The sequence below is a fragment of the Hemiscyllium ocellatum genome, chromosome 16 (assembly GCF_020745735.1).
Source record: "Hemiscyllium ocellatum isolate sHemOce1 chromosome 16, sHemOce1.pat.X.cur, whole genome shotgun sequence".
In the NCBI taxonomy this organism is placed as follows: domain Eukaryota; kingdom Metazoa; phylum Chordata; class Chondrichthyes; order Orectolobiformes; family Hemiscylliidae; genus Hemiscyllium; species Hemiscyllium ocellatum.
The window spans coordinates 23587093-23607779 of record NC_083416.1 but is presented as its reverse complement, the minus strand read 5'-3'; the positions used below and the strand labels follow the sequence as shown (position 1 = coordinate 23607779).

Sequence of the window (20687 nt, the reverse complement as noted above, 5' to 3'; positions counted from 1 at the left end):
TTTCAGCAGAAGCTATTTTCTCGGTTTTGATGTGTTTTGTTGATTAAAAGGCAAAGTCACTTTTTTTTTGTTTGATATTTCTGTCAAGATGTATTGATACTCTTGAGAGGCTGCAAGTTTTATGTTTTCATCTTTTTCTAAATTTTTGAGCCATAAGTGACTCCTGTTACTCCAGAACGTAACATTAGTAACGTTTAGTTACCAGTGTGTTCTTTTTAGGTCATAAACGCTGCATTGGCCTTGGCTGCTAAACCTCAGAGTAAAGTGGCTCAGGATAACATGGATCTCTTTAAAGAATTATGGGAGAAACAAGTGCGTGTGCTGACAGATGCTGTGGATGACATTACTTCTATTGATGACTTCCTGTGTGTTTCAGGTATATTTTGTTTAATGAACCATTCCAGTTATGGGACATCAAATGCCATGTGATTGTAAATAAAATGAGAATTAACAATTATTCACTAACTGAATCTTTTAAAAATGCACTTAAAGTGGATGCACAAAGTTTAATATGAAACCATGAGTTAATGCTTAAAGTTCTACTCAAACTAATGGGTGCTTGTCACTATTCTGGTTTCTGTACTTTAATTCCAAATATGGTGAAATCATTACTAATCACGACCTGGTGTGTGAGAGTTTGATATCTTTCCTGTGGTGTGACCGAAAAGATAACAAATGTAGAACCTTTTGTAGATGCTGTCATTGCTTAATTGAATGTCGTTGCAAGTTAATTTTGAACCACATGTATAACATCATTAATCTGTATTATCTCATATTTTGTTAATAGTGCCATTATACTTGAAGGGAGTAACACAAGCGTCCCTGTATTGTTAGCATATTTTAAATACTGAATGGTTTAAATGCCTTGCAACAGCATTCTGCGAATCGATGCTGCAGTGTCTCCCATCCTTATGGCTGAAAGAAGCTCAAACCTGTTCTTTTGCAAGGCCCGAGATCTAACCATTTATGCCTTCTTGATCCCCTTACCTATCTCACTTACAGTTGTATCTTTATGTCCCTGACCATAGATCAGATCGGAAATACCCAACCAAAAATGTGTTACCCACCCATGGTTATTCGAATTCTCATTAATACCTCATTCCTCTTGCACCCCAAACCTTTCCATGTTTGATTTGATTTATTATTGTCATGTGTACCAAGGTACAATGAAAGGTTTATTTTGTGTGCAGTGCAGACAGACAATACCAAACAAAAATCACAAGGTGATTAAACAGAGCGAGGAATACAATGTTTTAGTTGCAAAGAAGGTGTACAAGATCAACATTTGATTTGGAATTTGAGGTCCATTCAGAAGTCTAATAATAGTGGAGAGAAAGCTGTTCTTGTTGGTACATGTGTTTAAGCTTTTGGACCTTCTGCCCGATAGCACAAGTTGGAAGAGATTATAATTGAGGTGGGAGGGGTCTTTAATGTTGGCTGCCTCCCCAAGGCAGTGAGAAGTGTAGATGGAGCAAATTATTGCAGATGCTGGAATCTGAACTGAAAACACAAAATGCTTTAGATCACAGTGGGTCAGGCGGCATCCATAGATAGAAAGCAAGTTAACGTTTTGAGTCTAGTTGACTCCACCAGGATTGAAGTGAAGCATTTATGCAATAGTTCAAGGGGGGTGTTGTAATTGGGTTGGAGTACTGGAGGTAGAAAAGATGTTGTTCAGAATAAGTGATCGGAATGTAAGAATTGCAGAACAATGGATGGAAGGTTAAATTGCATAATGGACTGGGCTGTATTCACAACTCCTGCAGTTTGTTACGGCCCTGGGCGGAACAGTTGTCGTACTGAGCCCTGATGCTTCCAGATAGAATGCTTTCTATGGTGCATCTGTAAAAGTTGGTAAGACTCCTTATGGATATGCTGACTTTCCTTAGCCTACTGAAGAAGAAGAGACGTTGTCATCTTGATCGTCACATCAACGTTGAGGGACCAGGACAGATTGTTGATGATCATCACTCCTGGGAACTTGATACTGTCGACCATCTCCAGAAAGGAAGGAGGACATGAAATCAGTGATCAGCTCTTTGGTTTTGCCGACATTGAGGGAGAGATTGTTATCTTTATACCATGATACAAGAATTCTATCTCTTTCCTGTATTCTGTCTCCTCATTGGTTGATATCTGACCTACAAAGATGGTGTCATCAATGAACATGTAGATGGAGTTCAGATGAAATTTGGCCACACAGTCATTGGTTGTACTCTAAGTGCAGCAAGGGACTGAGAAAGCAAACTTGTGTGTGTTGAGGATCGTTGTGGAGGAATTGCTGTTGCCTATCCTCACGGATTGCAGTCTGTTGGTCAGGAAGTCGAGGACAGAGCGGCGATCAAGGTGTCGGAATTTTGAAGATTAGTTATTGTTGAGCTTTAGTCAAAAATTAGAAGCCTGACCATAGATATCCTTCTTATCCAGATGTTCTAGGAATAAGTGTAGGGCTAGGGAGATGGCATCTGCCATGGATCTGTTGCACTGGTGGGTAAATTACAGGGGATCAAGGCAGACTGGGAGGCGAGAGTGGATATGTCCATGACTAATCTCTTGAAGTTCTTCATAATTATGGAGGTCAGAGCATTTGGGCAGAAGTAATTAAGACACTTGCATGTATTTCCCTTTTGTACCCGGGGTGATGATGGTCGTCTTGAAGCAAGTGGTGACTGCAAGTTGTAACAAAGAGAGGTTGAAAATGCAAGCTAATATTTCCATGAGCTGGTCTGCACAGGATCTGAGGGCATGTTTGGGGACTGTATCTCAGCCAGTGCTTTACTTGGATTCACTCTCAAGAAAGCCAATCTGATGTCTGCAGTGGTGACCAAGGCAACAGATCTGTCCGAGGCTGTCGGGGTAGGTGATGTCGTTCCACTGACAACAACCTGTTGGAACAGAGCATAAAATGCACTGAACACATCAGGGAGGGATGTGTTTTTATCCGTTGTTTTGTTCTGCTTCATTTTGTAGCTGGATGCATCATAGGCCACACCATGTCTGTGTGGTTAGTTTTCATCTCTAACTTAATCCAGTATTGCCTGTTGGCAACTTTAATAGCCTTAATAGTATTTAATGGTATGATTTGAACGACATGCACCTGGTCTTCAGTCAGCAATGGTTTACCCAGTTCTTTCATGGTTTTCCAGTTGGGAGCATACAGATTGAGTTCATTGGCACGCAGTTCTCTTTACACTTAATGTGTACACTTACTCTGACTTCGCACCCGCTTTCGCTCTCTCTCTCGCGCTTTCGCGCTCTCACTCTCGCGCCCGCTTTCGCGCTCTCGCCCTCTCGCTCTCGCACCCGCTTTCGCTCTCGCTCTCGCACCCGCTTTCGCTCTCGCTCTCGCACCCGCTTTCGCTCTCGCTCTCGCACCCGCTTTCGCTCTCGCTCTCGCACCCGCTTTCGCTCTCGCTCTCGCACCCGCTTTCGCTCTCGCTCTCGCACCCGCTTTCGCTCGCTCTCTCGCGCCCTCGCGCTCTCTCTCTCGCGCCCTCGCTCTCGCGCCCGCTTTCGCTCTCGCTCTCGCGCCCGCTCTCGCGCGCTCGCTCTCGCGCCCGCTCTCTCTCTCGCTCTCGCGCCCGCCCTCTCTCTCTCTCTCGCCGCCCTCGCCCTCTCTCTCTCTCTCGCCCGCTCTCTCTCGCCCGCTCTCTCTCGCCCGCTCTCTCTCGCCCGCTCTCGCGCGCGCCCTCTCTCATTCTCTCTCGCTCGTTCTCGCGCTCGCCCTCTCTCATTCTCTCTCGCTCGTTCTCGCGCTCGCCCTCTCTCATTCTCTCTCGCTCGTTCTCGCGCTCGCCCTCTCTCATTCTCTCTCGCTCGTTCTCGCGCTCGCCCTCTCTCATTCTCTCTCGCTCGTTCTCGCGCTCGCCCTCTCTCGCGCGCCCGCTCTCATTCTCTCTCGCTCGTTCTCGCGCTCGCCCTCTCCCTCCCTCTCTCCCTCTAGCGCCCTCTCGCACTCTCTTCTACGTACTACCACCATGACCCCACAATGTGCTCTGGTTGGTGTTGCAAATTATATGTGGCTTAACAGTTGCTGTTTTTAAACATGGTCTGTTTTCCCTTTGGCATCAATGATTCTGACTTGAACATGCCGTATTGAAACCTTCTGTAGAAATCATGTGTTGTTATGTGATCAGAACATATTTTCCTATTCTCTTAATAGTTTTGCCTGGTTAGATTATCATACCCTGGAGTCAAGACAATGATGTGGATGAGTGATATTGTGACTTCATAAGAGTTTCTTGCACTTATTTATTTTTGGATTTCAAGATTAAAGTCAGAGGTTATAACATTGTGAATCCTCTCTTTTTAAGTCATTTAAGAAACACAACAATTATCACTGAATATATTTGCATTTTAGTAATTCGCTAAGGCTATCAAAGCATGAACATTACTTCAGAAGTAAAAACCGAGTGCCAGAGAGAAAAACCGAGCTAACATTGCATCTGATATTATTCTGAAGATGCTGTCAGATGTACTGAATTTCTCATCTCTTTATTTCAGATCTCCAACATCTGCCAGTATTTTCCTTCTATTGTTGAGGGGGAGATGACATGAATGAATGTAAATACTGCATCTAACAATAATGTAATGTTGAGCTCATGTCAGCAGACAGCTTGTTTCATTTTCCTCCCTCATGCAATCTAACTGATGATGAACTTTATCAAACGTTAGGTTTAGTTTGCAGAGAGTTAAATAAGCCTATTTATATTGAACATACTTTTTGTTTTGTTTAACAGAAAATCACATCCTCGAAGATGTAAATAAATGTGTTATAGCACTCCAGGAAAAAGATGTAGATGGACTCGACCGTACCGCCGGTGCAATCCGAGGACGTGCTGCAAGAGTTGTCCATGTTGTCACTTCAGAGATGGACAATTATGAACCTGGGGTGTACACTGAAAAAGTTCTGGAAGCAACCAAGTTGCTGTCTGATACAGGTAATAAATCACTGTTGCAAGTCTCTCTCATTCTACATGCTGCAAATGTAACCTAATTAGATAGAATGTCCACACACCATGTCATGCATTTAGTCTACTATTCCCATGTCATTTAAATTGATAGTATATACTATATTGCATCAGTTTTCTTTCTAGTTACAAGCTCTGGCTTCCCTCCACAGAGCATCCCATCAGACACAGTCCCACTTACTGATGTGTATTCCTCTGACTTCTTTCTTCTTCCTTCCTTTGCCCCTGTAACCCCGAGCTTACCATGGCTAATTCACTTAACCCTTTATCTTGTAAAACTTGGAATAAATTATCTGTTGCTTAATAGAACTGTTAGATGAATGGGTGAATGGGATAAGTGTAGTATGAAAAATTAAGAGATGAGTTTAAGTGTGCAGCTGCAAATACACTGCTTAATGTAAAGTCCCAGTTTAAATCATCCAAGGGTCCCATTTTGCATAACAATACTCCACTCGAGCCTCCTTTTGATCACAGCAAACAAATTCCATTGTGTTTCTTACAGACAACCAGGCTGATATATGTAAATATATAAAATAAATACACAAAGCCATCTAATTAGATGCGTTAGTCAGAGGGAAATGGGTCTGGGTGGGTTACTCTTCAGTGTGTCGGTGTGGATTTGTTGGGCCGAAGGACCTGCTTCCACACTGTAGGGAATCTAATCTAATTGTATAATTTCTATGCATGTGAGGTTCATGAGAAATGTTGGAATCGTGTGACATGTTAATGAGAAGTATGTTGTTGACACCTATTGCAGAAGACATGAGCCCTAACTTTGCGCCAAGTTCAAACACTACTGTGTGCATTACGTATTAATATACAACATGATAAATATACCATGATCAGAAAAGGTAGAAAATGTAGACTTGAGTGAATTAACAGTTCAGTAAATGGAAGAGTGAAAGATAATTGTGTTTTGTGTGGGAATGTGGAGTAGTAGTCAGAGCAGCCATATCTTATTGAATGGCAGTGTGCTGTGAGCTGACTGGCTTACTCCTGCTCCGAATTTGTAGTATGTGTGTTCGCATGTTGTTTATAGTACTGCTTTGCAGATTGATATGCCTGCTTTTAGCAATGCTTGTCTGAGAGTCACAGCAGCTATTTAGCATGGAAGATATTTACTGTAAGTAAAGGAACTGCTAGAAGGAAGCTAACAAAGCTGCATATGAGAAAGTGTAAAGCACCATATGAAAAGTCATATCCCTACAGTGCCTGGCTATCCTCTGGAATGTATGAGGAAGGATTTACTCAGTAAATGTATTATAGTAAACTTATACTGTTTCAAATGGCTGTTGGTCCAAATAACAATTAATTTGTTTCCTTTGTGACTATTGTTAACATTCTTAGAATTGCAGCAATTTTTTAACTATTTTATAAGGTGAAAAAATTTAATTAAGACTAACTATTGAAAGAGCTAGCTTACTCTTCAGCAATGACGCTAATATAGAACATAGAACCTTACAGCGCAGTACAGGCCCTTTGGCCCTCAATGTTGCCCTGGTTTTACAGGGCAATCTGAAGCCCATCTAACCTACAATATTCCATTCTCGTCCATGTGCCTATCCAATGACCATTTAAATGCCAGTAAAGATGGCGGGTCTACAAATGTTGCAGGCAGACTGCCCCTGCTATGAGTAAAGAAGCTACCTCTGACATCAGTCCAATATCTATTACTCCTCAATTTGAAGCTATGCTCCTTCGTACTAGCCATCAACATCTGAGGAAAAAGGCTCTGACTGACCACCCAATCTAACCTTCTGATTATCTTTTATGTCTCAGTTAAGTCACCTCTCAACCACCTCCTCTCTAACGAAAACAGTCTCCAGTCCCTCAACCTTTCCTCGTAACCCTTCCCTCTATTCCAGGCAGCATCCTAGTAAATCTCCTCTGAATTTTTTGCAAAGCTTCCACGTCCTTCCTATAATGCAGTGACCAGAACTACACTGAATACTCCCAAGTGTGGCCGTACCAGAGTTTTGTACAGCTGCGGCATTACTTCAAAGAAAATTTGATCCCTTTGCTAATAAAAGCTAACACACCATATGTTGCCTTAATAGCCCTATCCACCTTGGCAATGTTCAGGGATTTATGTACATGGATAGAGTTCTCTTTGCTCATCTGTACTACCAATAACCTTACCATTCGCTTAGTACTGTACATTCCTATTACTCCCAAAGTGAATCACCTCATACTTTTCTGCATTAAATTCCATTTGCCACCCCTCAGCCCAGCTATGCAGCTTATCTATGTCCCTCTGCAACCTATAACATCCTTTGGCACTATTCACAACTGTACTGACCTTGGTGTCATCTGCAAATTTACTAACCTATTTTTCTATACCCTCATCCAGGTAGTTTATAAAAAAGACAAGCAGCAGTGGCCCCAAAAGAGATTCTTGTGGTACACCACGAGTAACTGAACTCCAGGATGAACATTTCCCATCAATCACCACCCTCTGTCGTCTTTCAGCTAGCCAATTTTGATCCAAACCACTAAATCACCCTCAATCCTATGTGTTTTTTGCTGTAGCCTACAGTGGGGAACCTTATCTTACTGAAATCCATATGCACCACATCAACTGTTTTATCCTCATCCACCTGTTTGGATACTTCCAAGAACTGAATAAGATTTGTGAGGCATGACCTACCCTCCTTGAAACCGTGTTGACTATCCCTAACCAACTTATACCTGTCAAGATGATGATAAGGTCTGTCTCTTTTATAACCTTTTCCAGCATTTTACCCACAACCAACATAAGGCTTACTGGTCTGTAACTACCAGGGTCATCCTTAGTGCCCTTGAACAAGGGGGCAACATTTACTATCCTCCAGTCTTCTGGTACTATTCCTGTAGTCAATGATGACAGAAAGATCAAAACCAAAGTCTCAGCAGTCTCCTCCCTGGCTTCTCAGAATCCTAGGATTCCATCCAGCCCAGGTAATTTATCTATTTTCTCTCACTTCAGAATTTCTAACTCTTGGTGAACTTCAATCCCATCTAGTCTAGTAGCCTGTTTCTCAGTATTCTCCTCGACAACATTGTCATTTTCCAGTGTGAATACTGACGAAAAATATTCATTTAGTGCTTCCCCTATTTCCTCTGACTCCATGCACAACTTTCCGCTATTGTCCTTGATTGGCCATAATTTTACTCTAGTCCATTCTTATATCCCTTCTAAACCTGTGGGAAGCTTTAGGGCTTTCCTTGATCCTATCCGCCAACAACTTCTCTTGCCCCCTCCTTGCTCGTCTTAGCTCTCTCTTTAGGTCTTTCGTGGCTATCTTGTAACTCTCTCATTTGCCCTAACTGAGCCTTCACATCTCATCCTAACATAATATTCCTCCTTCTTCTTGACAAGAGATTCAACTTCCTTCGTACATCATCACACATGTGCTGGAAAATGTCCTCCCTGTCTGACAGGTACATATTTATCAAGGACTCTCAGTAGCTGTTCCCTGCATAAACGCCACATTTCTATTGTGCTCGTGCCCTGCGGTTTCCATTCCCATTCTATGCAACCTAAATCTTGTCTGCTCGTATCGTAATTTTCTTTCCCCCAGCTGTAGTTCTTGCCCTCTGATGTATACCTGTCCCTTTCCATAGCTAAAGTAAACTTAACTAAATTGTGGTCACTATCACCAAAGTGCTCACCTACCTCCAAATCTAACACATGGCTGGGTTTATTCCCCAGTACCAAATCTAATGTGGCCTTACTGTTTGTTGGCCTGTTCACATACTGTGTCGGAAAACCCTCCTGCACAAAATGACCCGTCCAAATTACTTGAACTAGAATATTTCCAGCCAATGTTTAGGCAGTTCAAGTCCCCTATAACAACACACTGCCACTCTTGCTTCTATCTAGAATCATCTTTGCTATCCCTTCCTCTACATCTCTGGAACTATTTGGAGGCCTATAGAAAGTGACCTCTCCTTTCCTGTTTCTAATCTCAGCCCACACTACTTCAATTGACGAGACCTCAAACATCCTTTCTGCAGTTGTAATACTGTCCTTTAACTAATGACATCATATCCCCCATCTCTTCTGCCATCTTCTCTGTTGTTACTGAAACATCTAAATCCCTGAACCTGCAACATCCATTCCTGTCCTTGCTCTACCCATGTCTCTGACATGGTACAATTCCAGATACCAACCCATGCTGCAAGTTCACACACCTTATTCTGGATGCTCCTGGCGTTGAAGTGCATGCACTTCAAACTGACTTTTTGCTTGCCAGCGTAAGCCTCTTGCAACCTTGAAACCATATTTTGGGCCTCCCAACTCTCAACCTCCTTAATACTCTAACTACAATTTTGGTTCCCATCCCCTATCTAAGAATTCTTCTGAACAAAGGACATGGATCTGTGTCATGGAAGTAAATGGTAACGAGCAATATCTTGAAGTTCAATAATTGGATGTAGAATGTCATGTGTTTGAAAAAAAAATGCATGTATAATTCATTTGTGTGTTGATGTAACTCATTCACTCTTCTGATCAAGTTATGCCAAGATTCACTGAACAGGTGGAAGCGGCTGTGGAAGCACTAAGTGCCAATCCTGCTCAACAGTTGGATGAAAATGAGTTCATTGATGCTTCACGACTGGTGTATGATGGCATTCGAGACATTAGGAAAGCTGTATTGATGATTAGAGTAGGTATATTTATGTTCTTGGGTGTTTTTTCTGCTAAATGTACTTTTATTAGTTTTTTGTGACTAACCTATGAAAACTCCAGGCCGATGATTAAGGATTTGAACTGGAGTTATTTCTTGTAGACTAGAAAGTGTACATATTCCATTCCTGGGAGAAAGTGAGGACTGCAGATGCTAGAGATCAGAGCTGAAAAATGTGTTGCTGGAAAAGCACAGCAGGTCAGGCAGCATCCAAGGAGCAGGAGAATTGACATTTCAGGCATAAGCCCTTCAGGAATGAGGAGGGTGTGCCAAGCAGGCTAAGATAAAAGGTAGGGAGGAGGGACTTGGGGGAGGGGCATTGGGAATGAGATATGTGGTTGGAGGGTTCCTAGGCGGAAGATGAGGCGCTCTTCCTCCAGGCGTCGTGTTGCCATGGTCTGGCGATGGAGGCGGCCAAGGACCTGCATGTCCTTGGCGGAGTGGGAGGGGGAGTTAGTGTTCAGCCATGGAGCGGTTGGGTTGGTCAGTGCAGGTGTCCCAGAGGTGTTCTCTGAAACGTTCCGCAAGTAGGCGGCCTGTGACCCCCATGTAGAGGAACCCTCCAACCACAAGGGATGAATGCAGATTTCTCCAGCTTCCTCATTTCCCCTCCTCCCCCCCCCTCTCAGTCCCAACCCTCGGACTCAGCACCGCCTTCTTGACCTGTAATCTTCTTCCTGATCTCTCTGCCCCCACCCCCTCACTGGCCTATCACTCTCACCTTAACCTCCTTCCACCTATCGCATTCCCAACGCCCCTCCCCCAAGTCCCTCTTCCTACTTTTTCTTAGCCTGCTTGGCACACCCTCTTCATTCCTGAAGAAGGGCTTATGCCTGAAATGTCGATTCTCCTGCTCTTTGGATGCTGCCTGACCACCTGCGCTTTTCCAGCAACACATTTTTTCAGCCATATCTCATTCCTGGGCTTGTAAGTCTCAACTAATCATCTGTAAGCTTGCTGAGCTTTTCAAAGGTTTGCAATCCTCTGTTTTTGTTATAGGTTATTCTTATTTTCATTCCTGATGAAGGGCTTATGCCCGAAACGTCGAATTTCCTGTTCCTTGGATGCTGCCTGACCTGCTGCACTTTTCCAGCAACACATTTTCAGCTATTCTTATTTTCAGGCATACGTTGTGATTATGGGCCAGATGTGCTTCACTGCTGCTGTTGTGATTCTGTAGTAGTATGTACTGGATGTCCATTCCTCGTCAATTACTAAAAACTAAGGGAGTTTACCTTACTTATGTTTTCAGTCTTTTTATTTGGGGTATGAACTTGCAGTCATCTTGAATTAAAATATTTTCGCATTATTGAGTGCTTTAATACATGAAATTCTTTCCCAATTGTGCATTAACTGGTGTCTGAACTCGGTAAAGGATGTTTTGCCTTGGAGGGGTTTGAGGTTTTAATGCTCATCAGCAGTGTGGTCACTCAAGGCTTTTGAGTGTTTTGAAGCAAGCTTTATGGTATTTAACTGCAGCAAATAGAAATGTTAGGCATGTGAAATGTTGCTCTGAGTGATTATCACCACAGAGGTGAAGTGTTTGGTGGAAATTCAAATTAAAATAGCTGAAGTGTGTAACTCTGTTCATTGTAGCAATTAATTTATCCATAAGACTAATATATTTTCTGTTCTTTGCTACAAAATTACCCCTTTTCCCCAGAGAAACCGTATAACATCACAATTAGCCAAGCATTCATTACATTTTTCAAATTTCACAGATGTAACTACGTGCACGAATTGATGTTTAAAATGCAAAGCATGCTATTAATTACAAGTTAAGAGAAGCATTTTGCAAAACAAAACTAAAATTACTATTCACCTTGGGCACAATCAACTCCAGCATACACAGCTCCTGTTTGGAAGTGCTTTTCTTTCAAGACTTCTAAAGCAATTGAAAAATATTTTAAAATGTAACTTTTAATTTGCAAAAATTTGTTTTACAAATATTTTCTCATTGATTTAAATGCGCTAATTTGATAAAATATGATCAGTTGTGAAATTGATGCGTCTCATGAAAAATGTGTTTAAAAAAAGTTATTGCCTAAACATTATTGGCATAAAATGCCATTATAAGGTGACCTTTGCCAATGAGTCTTGAGAAAGAAACATTCGATGAAATAAAACTAGCTGAAACAACGGTTTTATGAAAAAAACTGACCATATCAATAGGAAAAAAAACTAGCTAGCTCATGAGTAAGTTGTAGTTCATCTGTGCAATTGGATTTTAACTATTTAAAGTGACTAAACATTTTGTGAAGTTGTCTGGTTAGGTTAGCAATGGTAGTGAATTCCTTTAGTACTATTTAAAAATGGTTCAAGCTTTTCAAGTAAACTGAATTTGAATGTTGTATTCAGAAGTGCTTGTCTGATTTTGGAGCCTGCTTGAAGGGAACCTCTAATGGTGAAGTGTTCGCACTGGAGCGGTGGCCAAAGGCTTGTCTTTAGCATCCTGTTTCTCATGGTCCCGAGGATTGGGGAAACCTGTTTTGCAATGTTAACGATTTGTGCAGAAAACTGTGTAGTCTTCTATACTGGCTACGCCATCTTAGGGATTACATTGAAGAGAGAGAATCGCAATAAACCTAAATTCTAGGCCTGGATTTTGATGCGGAGCAACTTGCAAATGTGTAATTTCAAAATGTATGAATTTAGAATGAAGTGTGTTTTGAATTTATGACACAGCTCTGATTTTTTTTTCCATCTTCAGTCAGATATTGTTTTGGTGGTCTAGAAATTCACCTTTTGAAATATTTAGGCTGTTTCATGGTGTTTATCTTTGGAATGTTGGTGAAAAGCCTGGATTTTACATTACAGTAATTTCCTTTTTTGTGGAAAGTTAGCTTTTTCATTTGTACGTGAAAGGTAGTTTGAGTCTAGCCATAGAAGTATGAGGCAATCCTTATTTGTTTACCTGTTATGTACAAATTGTAAGAAATTGGAGGATTTCTACAAATTGCACAGTTTGTAGAATGTTGCTCTGTCGCTGTGAATAGTAGCTATTGACACTCTTTAACATTGAAAATATCCATGGCTGTGATGCTAATGTAAACTAATGCTACTGCAGATATTTTTAAATTGCTTAGGTGCAAATTCTGTTGAAAACTCCATGTACTAAATTAAATATATAATAAACTTTTAGCATTCAGTATAGTCGAACATGATTTCCTGTGCTCCCCCATTTTCTATATGAATAGAATTACTTATTTCTTCCACTAGACTCCTGAAGAATTGGATGACTCTGACTTTGAAACTGAAGACTTCGATGTGCAAAGTAGAACTAGTGTCCAGACACAGGAAGATCAACTTATAAATGGACAGAGTGCAAGGGTGAGAAATAGTCTGTTTAAAATAAATATGTTAACTGTGTAACAGAAATTACCTTGTATTTGTCCTTTCAGCTTTGAGTCAGCTGATGAAAGTGTACATTGTACAGCTGCCAGTTATTCTCCATGTATACAAAGTTACTAATCAGGCTAAAATTTCTCAACTATAAATTGTATGATGACTGTTATAGACAACTGAAGCAGAATATGCAATCCAAAGAATGTTGTAGCGTACAACTCCTTTGTCTGGCTGGAATAGTAATTCCTTTAGTTTAGCAAAGAGATTGAAAGCTTTTTATGTCTTTTTGTGTGGTATCAAAGTGTTATGGGAAATAGGATGTAGAATACTGTCCTCCTTTATCTACTGGGAATTTGGTTTAAATGCAGCCAGAGCAGATGGAATGTCAGTGACAGCTGCTAGGATCCGAAGAATGGGTTTGGGCAGTTTTAGTACAGTTCCCAATGGAGAAGCCCACGGTGCACAGCTGCTCTGATTTTTGGCACTAACTACTCTGCTTGGAAAATTGTTGTTTTCAAGGGTATGGGAAATGAAAACGTCATAAGTGTCTTGTTTCTGAACCTGTAATCAAGAAATTTTATCCAAATAAGGGAAGAATGGTGAAGCATAAATGGAACGTAAAAGTGGAGAATAGTTTTTTTTAATAAAGATCTATTTTGAAAAGTGATTCTGAAAAAGTTTTGAAAATTTGATTTGTTTATGCTGAAGCTATCGTGTAGAAGACAGCACTGGCCTAAATAAATAAAACCTGAACCATTCCAGTGTTGGCATAGACCTTCATAATAGTTGGCATGGAATTTACCCAATGTTGAAAATGGTAAGAGCCAGCAAAAAAAAAGTTGCATATGCAAGTATGGTACATGTGTATGCAGTAGTGTACAGAAGCTTATGCATACACATGATCACACTGTGTGTCATCTGCAGGTTTTGAATCTTTAATGTGTACAGTTTGATATCAGTTGATTAATAGTGAATGAAAGGAAGCATTACTATTCTGGCAGCTTACGTTATAACCCATAGAAATGTGTAAAAGTATTCATAGCATTAAATGGATGAGTGTGCAATGTAGAAAAGAAGTCAGTCTTGGCAGCTGAGTAGATTATGCAGATGAATTTTTTTTAAGTTGCATTGCTCTGTCACAAATATTAAATCCAGGATATTAGTTTTATGATTTAAGCTCTGATTTTCAGTTTCTGAAATCAGATTTTTTTTTGTGGAATCACTGAAGATGAGAAACAACAGATGTTGCAACAATTGCATGATAAATTAAGTTGGTACATGTAAAAAAAAGTTATTGTCTAAACATTGTTGGCATAAAATGCCATTATAAGGTGACCTTTGCCAATGACGCTTGAGAAAGAAACATTCTTCAATGAAATAAAACTAGCTGAAACAACAGTTTTATGAAAAAATACTGATCATATTCATAGAAAAAGTACTAGCTAGCTCATAAGTAAGTTGTAGACATGCATAAATTCACTAGTGTTATTATCCAGTGTTAATTCAAATTTTATTGAATTGTCTGCTCAAAAACAGGTGATTATGATGGAGAAATGGGTATTTTCATGCAATATCGCTAAACAAATTTGGATTAGCTATGAAATTTAAAAGCTAGCCTAAACCACCTTAACGTTGTCTGAATTCCATCCTCCATGAGAAACCATCCCTATTGCATTAAGTATGTCTTCGGTTAAATTCCTTCCACAAAGTCTGCTAAAATAAGTTACTATTTTATTTTAAATAGAAATGTCTGTCCTCTTCCATTGAAATTAGACTAAATGTATTCCTTGTAAGCTCTTACCCAACCTTCAATAAGCAGATTGCTTTTCATTGTTCTCTCGAAATCATTTTCAAAGGTTTTTTTTTTGAAAAATAGTGTGGCAGTTTTTGCATAACTTATTGTGTTTTAGTTCATTTCTTAAGGTTTTTTTTCTCTCATCCATTAAGTTGTCCTTGTGCTTTCAGGCCATTATGGCGCAGCTTCCACAGGAACAAAAGGCAAAGATTGCTGAGCAGGTAGCCAGTTTTGAGGAGGAGAAGATCAAACTGGATGCTGAAGTTTCAAAATGGGATGACAGTGGAAATGATATAATTGTCCTAGCCAAGCAGATGTGTATGATTATGATGGAAATGACAGATTTCACCAGGTATGTAGATCAACTTTTACAGTCAGCTCTTGTACTCAGTGTATTTGATAATAGTTGTGGTTTAACAGTTACCCCTATACTCAAACACAAGAATTTTAATGTATAAATTGCATTAATTCTAAAATATGGTATCCTGCAAGTGGCTGTGTTCATTTTTATGTTTTCTAATTTGCAACAGATTCTAACTGTTCCTGCCACTTTCAAAACAGCATCCAAAGTGATTACCAGTGACACTCTTATTTTTTTGGGAGAAGCTAAAAATGTTTAGAAAGTTTGTATCGTTCTTAGTTCCTTTACAGGGGGAAAAAAACTAATTTGATGAAATTCAGCATTTCCTAATGCCTGACGGAGTTCAAATCCTTATCAAAGCCTGTATTTGAATTGAGAAAAATGATCTCTGGTTTCCAATTAACTGAGTTATAAATGTCATATTGACCCCTTACAATTTTATTATGACATGCATTCATTTATGCATGGATTTGCTACCTTCTAGTGAGGTTGGCCTTAGATCTCACATTTTTTCCCAAGTTTACAGGTCTGACTGATCATGTAACACTTGCTGGTAGATAGGGTATTCCTTTATAGTACTAGCTACACTTGTATGTTATTCACAAAAGGTCTTTGCCCCATCCCCCATGGATAGCACGCATTTGGTATAGTTGAATAGTCTGTATAGTTATCTTAATATCCCCCTAAATAACTATGCCTTTACATTGCCTGGTATTGATGTAAAACACTCATCAATGTAATGTTGGTAATTTATTGTTTGCTTGCTCATTGAGTCTGAGGCAGGGTCAGTACTAGAGAAAGAAACTTTCATTTAGAGTATGACTCTGCTGATAATTTTTATCAAAATCTCATAATAGCTTTATTAGAAATATATTCTCGATTGGCACCTGGCTGAATAGATCATGACAAAGTACTGTCATATTTTGATGTCTCAAGAACCAGAGGAATCATTTTAAAGTGTTTGGCAAAAGACCCAAAACTGACCTGAGGTAAATATTCTGTGCGACATCTGGATCGTACCACATCAGAGTGTGATAGAGGCAGATTCAGTTGTGGCTTTTCAATTGCATTGCAAACTAATGCTAATAAAAGTGAAAATGTAAAGGCGAATGAATAAACACTTGGCCTTTCTCATGTACCAATTATACAACCTCAAGTCCTAGGTTCTGTACCGGTTACAATTCCTCGTTCCTATAGCATAAATACATTAAAATACATTCATGAAATGTGGATATCTGACTACGCCAACATTAATTGCCTGTTGCTCATTGTCTCAGTGCAGTTAACAGTCACCCACATTGCTCTGGTTTTGGAGTCAGGTGTAGGCCATTCCAAATAATGACAGATTTTCATCCCTAAAGGGCGTGATCAAATCAAATCGATGGCTCACTTTTTATTGCATTTTTTTTAAATTCAAATTTCTGCACCTGTCCAGGTGGATTTAAGAATATTAGCCTGAGGTTACTAATCTAATGACGTTGCTACTACCCACCGCCTACTCTAAATTATTTGAAAATGTGTGCAGGGTAGTGGGACTAATTGAATTGCATTTCATGAGAGTCCACGTGTTGTGGTAGCCAAAGGACCGCTTGTGTTTTATAGCATTTTGACTCTTAAGATACTGCTTTTTTGCAGAGGAAAAGGCCCACTGAAGAATACGTCTGATGTAATCAGTGCAGCCAAAAAAATTGCTGAAGCTGGATCAAGAATGGATAAACTTGGACGTACTATTGCTGATCATGTGAGTTGGTGCAAAATGCTAGTGTTGAGCAATGTTGGTTAAAGGAACAGGGTGGCTTGGTGGTTAACACTGCTGCATCACAGCACAAAGGACCTGGGTTTGGTTCCATACTTGGGTGGGTGTGTCTGTGTGGAGTTTGTACATTCTTCCCTAGTCTGCGTGGGAGAAAAAAAATTGACTGTCAAGCTCGTATGTAATGGAACTGATGAGGGAGCAAGCTATCCTAGATCTGGTCCTATGTAATGAGACCGGAAAAATTAATGACCTCATAGTCAAGGATCCTCTTGGAAGGAGTGATCACCATATGGTTGAATTTAAAATACAACTGGATAGTGTGAAGATGAAATCCAGTAACAGGGTCCTATGCTTAAATGAGGGAGGCTAAAGTAGAGTGGAAATAGAGGCTTTATGGTGCAACAATTGACGAACAGTGGAGGACCTTCAAAGACATTTTTCAAAGTGTTCAGCAAAAGTATATTCTGGTGAGAAGGAAGGACTGTAAGAGGGGTAATCTTCCATGGGTGTCTCAGGCTATCAAAGTGAAAGAGAAGATGTACAAAGTGACCAAAAACAGCAGGAATCCAAAAGATTGAGGAAACTTTAAAGGTCAACAGAAAGCCACCAAATAAGCAATAACGAAAAGTAAGATAGAGTATGAGAAAAACTAGCACAGAATAATAAGACAGATAGCAAAAGTTTTTATAAGTATATAAAACGAAGAGTGGCTAAAGTAAATGTTGGTCCTTCAGAGGATGAGAAAGGGCAGTTAGTTATGGGATATGCTGAAATGGCTGAGACATTGAACAGGGACTTTGCGTGGTTCTTCACAATGGAGGATACTAATAACGTGCCAGTAAGTGACAGATGATAGTGGATGAGAACCTGGAAACAATTATTATTACCGAAGAGTTAGTGTTGGGTAAGCTAATGGAGCTAAGGACAGTTAAGTCTCCTGGCCCTGATGGAACCCATCCCAGGGTACTAAAAGAGATGGAAGAAATAGCAGTTGCACTGGTGGTAATTTTCCAAAATTTGCTAGACTTTGGGGCAGTCACAGCAGATCGGAAAATAGCAAATGTATGCCACTGTTTAAAAAGGGAAGTAGACAAAAGATGGGGAATTATAGACTAGTGAGCTTAGCCTCTGTAGTGGAGAAGATGCTTGAGTCTATTATCAACAAAGAAATAGCAGGGCAATTTGAAAGAAATTGTCCCATTGTACAGGCACAGCATAAATTCATAAAGGGCAGGTGCTTCACGAATCTTTTGGAATTCTATGAAGAGATTTCATGCATGGTGAACCACGGGGACCCAGAGGATGTAGCACCTAGATTTCCAAAAGGCCTTTGACAGATGCCACACATGAGGCTGCTGCATAAAATAAGGATGCATGGTATTAGGGGTAGAATGGGTAGAGGATTGGTTGACAGGAAGCACAAAGTGGAGATAATTGAGTGCTATTCTGGCTGGCAATCAGTGACTAGTGGTGTGCCTCAGGGATTGGTGTTGGGACCACAATTATTTTCAATTTATACAGATGATTTGGAGTCGGGGACCACGTGTATGCTGTCAAAATTTGCTGATGACACGAAAATGAGTGGCAGACCAATGTGCGCAGAGGACTGTGAAACTTTGCAGAGGAACATAGATGCATTGAATGAGTGGGCAAAGGTCTGGCAGATGGAATACAATGCTAGTAAAGTCATACATTTTGCTAGGAATAACAGTAAAGTAGATTATTACTTGTATGGTAAAAAGTTGCAGAATGCTGATTTGCAGAGGGATCTAGGTGTCCTTGTGCATGAATCTCAAGGTTAGGCTGCAGGTGCAACAAGTAGTTAGGAAGGCAAATGGAGTTTTGCCCTTTATTACTAAAAGAGTTGAGTTTAAAAGCAGAGAGTAATGTTATAGCTGTACAAGGTGCTGGTGAGGCCACACCTGGAGTATTGTGTGCAGATTTGGTCTCCTTACTTGAGAAAGGATGTACTGACACTGGAGGGGGTGCAGAGGAGGCTCACTAGGTTGATTCTGGAGTTGAGGGGTTTGGCTTATGAGAGGCTGAGTAGATTGGGATTATATTCATTGGAATTCAGAAGAATGAGGCAGGTGAATCTTGTAGAAACCTAGACAATTATGAAGGGAATCGATAAAATAGATAGGATGTTTCCACTAGTAGATGAGACTAGGACCAGAGGGCATGGCCTCCAAGATTAGAGGAAGTAGATCTGGAACTGAACTGAGAAGGAACTTCTTCACCTAGAGGGCTGTTAATCTATGGAATTTCTTGACTAGAAAAGTAGTTGCCGCTACTTCAGTAATCGCTTTTTAAAGCTAAAGTGTGCACATTTTTGAAAAATAACAATTAAGGGATATGGTGAAAATGTGGGTAAGTGGAGCTGAATCCATGAAAAAATTAGCCGTGACCGTATCGAGTTGCGGCGCAGGCTTGAAGGGCTGGATGGCATACTCCTGCTCCTAGTAGTTTTATGGTTTCTTTAAAAAAGGAAAGTGGTATGAAAACAGGATGAGCTGCTGATCAGCAGAGAGGGTTACAAGAGCTTTTTTTTAATTATATAAAAAGGACGAGAGAAGCCAAAGTGAACACAAGCCCCTTAGGGCGTTAAGCTGGGGAAATAATGAGAGGGAACTAGAAAATGGCAGAAGAATAATCTTTGATAGAAGACAATGTTCCAGGATACATAAGTACAAGGAAGGAAGGAGGGGGGAGTTACCCTTTTGATAAGCGAGGACATAACCATGCTTTGAGAGGCTATTCATAATGTGTCATCAAATGAGGCTATCTGGTTAAACTTAGAAACAAGAAGGAGATGATCACTTTGGGGCTGCATTGTAGATTGTCCCCAAATAGCCAGCAGGTACGAGAGGTGCAAATGTGTAGAGAAATTGCCTATATCTGTAGGAATAATAGAGTAGTATTGGTTGCAGATTTTAATTTCCACTCTGTTGACTGGGCCACCTTGAGTGTAAAAGGTCAAGACAGAGTAGAATTTGTCAAATCTGTCCATGAAAGTTTTCTAAATCAATGTGTGGAGGGCCCTACTCTGAAGTGTGCAACACTTCAGTTGTGAATAAAGGTAGGATGAGTCCACAGGTTAAGGTGGTAAACTAAAGAAGAGTCAATTTTGGGACCATTAGGCAGGATTTAGTAGAGGTCAACTGGGTGAGTCCATTGAGGGAAAAGGAACAACTGGCAAAATGGAGGCTTTTAAAAGTGTGATATCAAGAATCCAGGGACAGTGTGTCCCTGTTAGGATGAAGGGAAAGGCTGGCAGGTTTAGGGATCCCTGGCTGATGAAGGATATTGAGGCTCTAGTCTGAGAAAAGGTGGCTGCATACATTGGGTTTAAGCTATCAAGTGAATCCCTAGATGCTTATACAAAGTATAGGAACACTCTTAAGATGGAAATCAGATGAGCACAAAGAGGGTATGAGATGGATCTGGCAGATATGATTAAAGATAATTCCAAGAGGTTCTATAACTATATTAAGAGTAAAAGGGTGGCTAAGGAGGGGATAGATCCCCTTAAAAATCAGTGTGACCATCTGTGTGAAGCCATAGGAGGTGTAGGTGAGTTTTAATTAATATTTGTCCTTGGTGTTTACTGAGAAATCGTGGATGCTAAGGAAATACGGGAAACAAGTGGGGATGTTTGGAAAGCACACATTACTGGAGAGGTGTTTGTAATCTTAATGCCCTTTAAGGTGCATAAATCCCCTGAGTCTGATCAAGTCCATCCTTGGACATTGTGGGAGGCTAGAGAAGAAATTGCAGAGGCCCTTGCTGG

The 20687-nt window shown here is 40.4% G+C and overlaps 1 protein-coding gene across 1 annotated transcript in view; it reads left to right on the top strand.

Annotated features, from left to right (window-relative positions):
• ctnna1 (catenin (cadherin-associated protein), alpha 1) overlaps nucleotides 1–20687 on the top strand; it is a 159610-nt gene that overhangs the window by 119633 nt on the left and 19290 nt on the right. The window contains exons 11-16 of the mRNA XM_060837081.1: nucleotides 220–376; nucleotides 4740–4940; nucleotides 9468–9619; nucleotides 12860–12970; nucleotides 14951–15132; nucleotides 16777–16882. Coding sequence (XP_060693064.1) covers nucleotides 220–376; nucleotides 4740–4940; nucleotides 9468–9619; nucleotides 12860–12970; nucleotides 14951–15132; nucleotides 16777–16882 — 909 coding nt within the window. The remainder of the gene's footprint in view (nucleotides 1–219; nucleotides 377–4739; nucleotides 4941–9467; nucleotides 9620–12859; nucleotides 12971–14950; nucleotides 15133–16776; nucleotides 16883–20687) is intronic.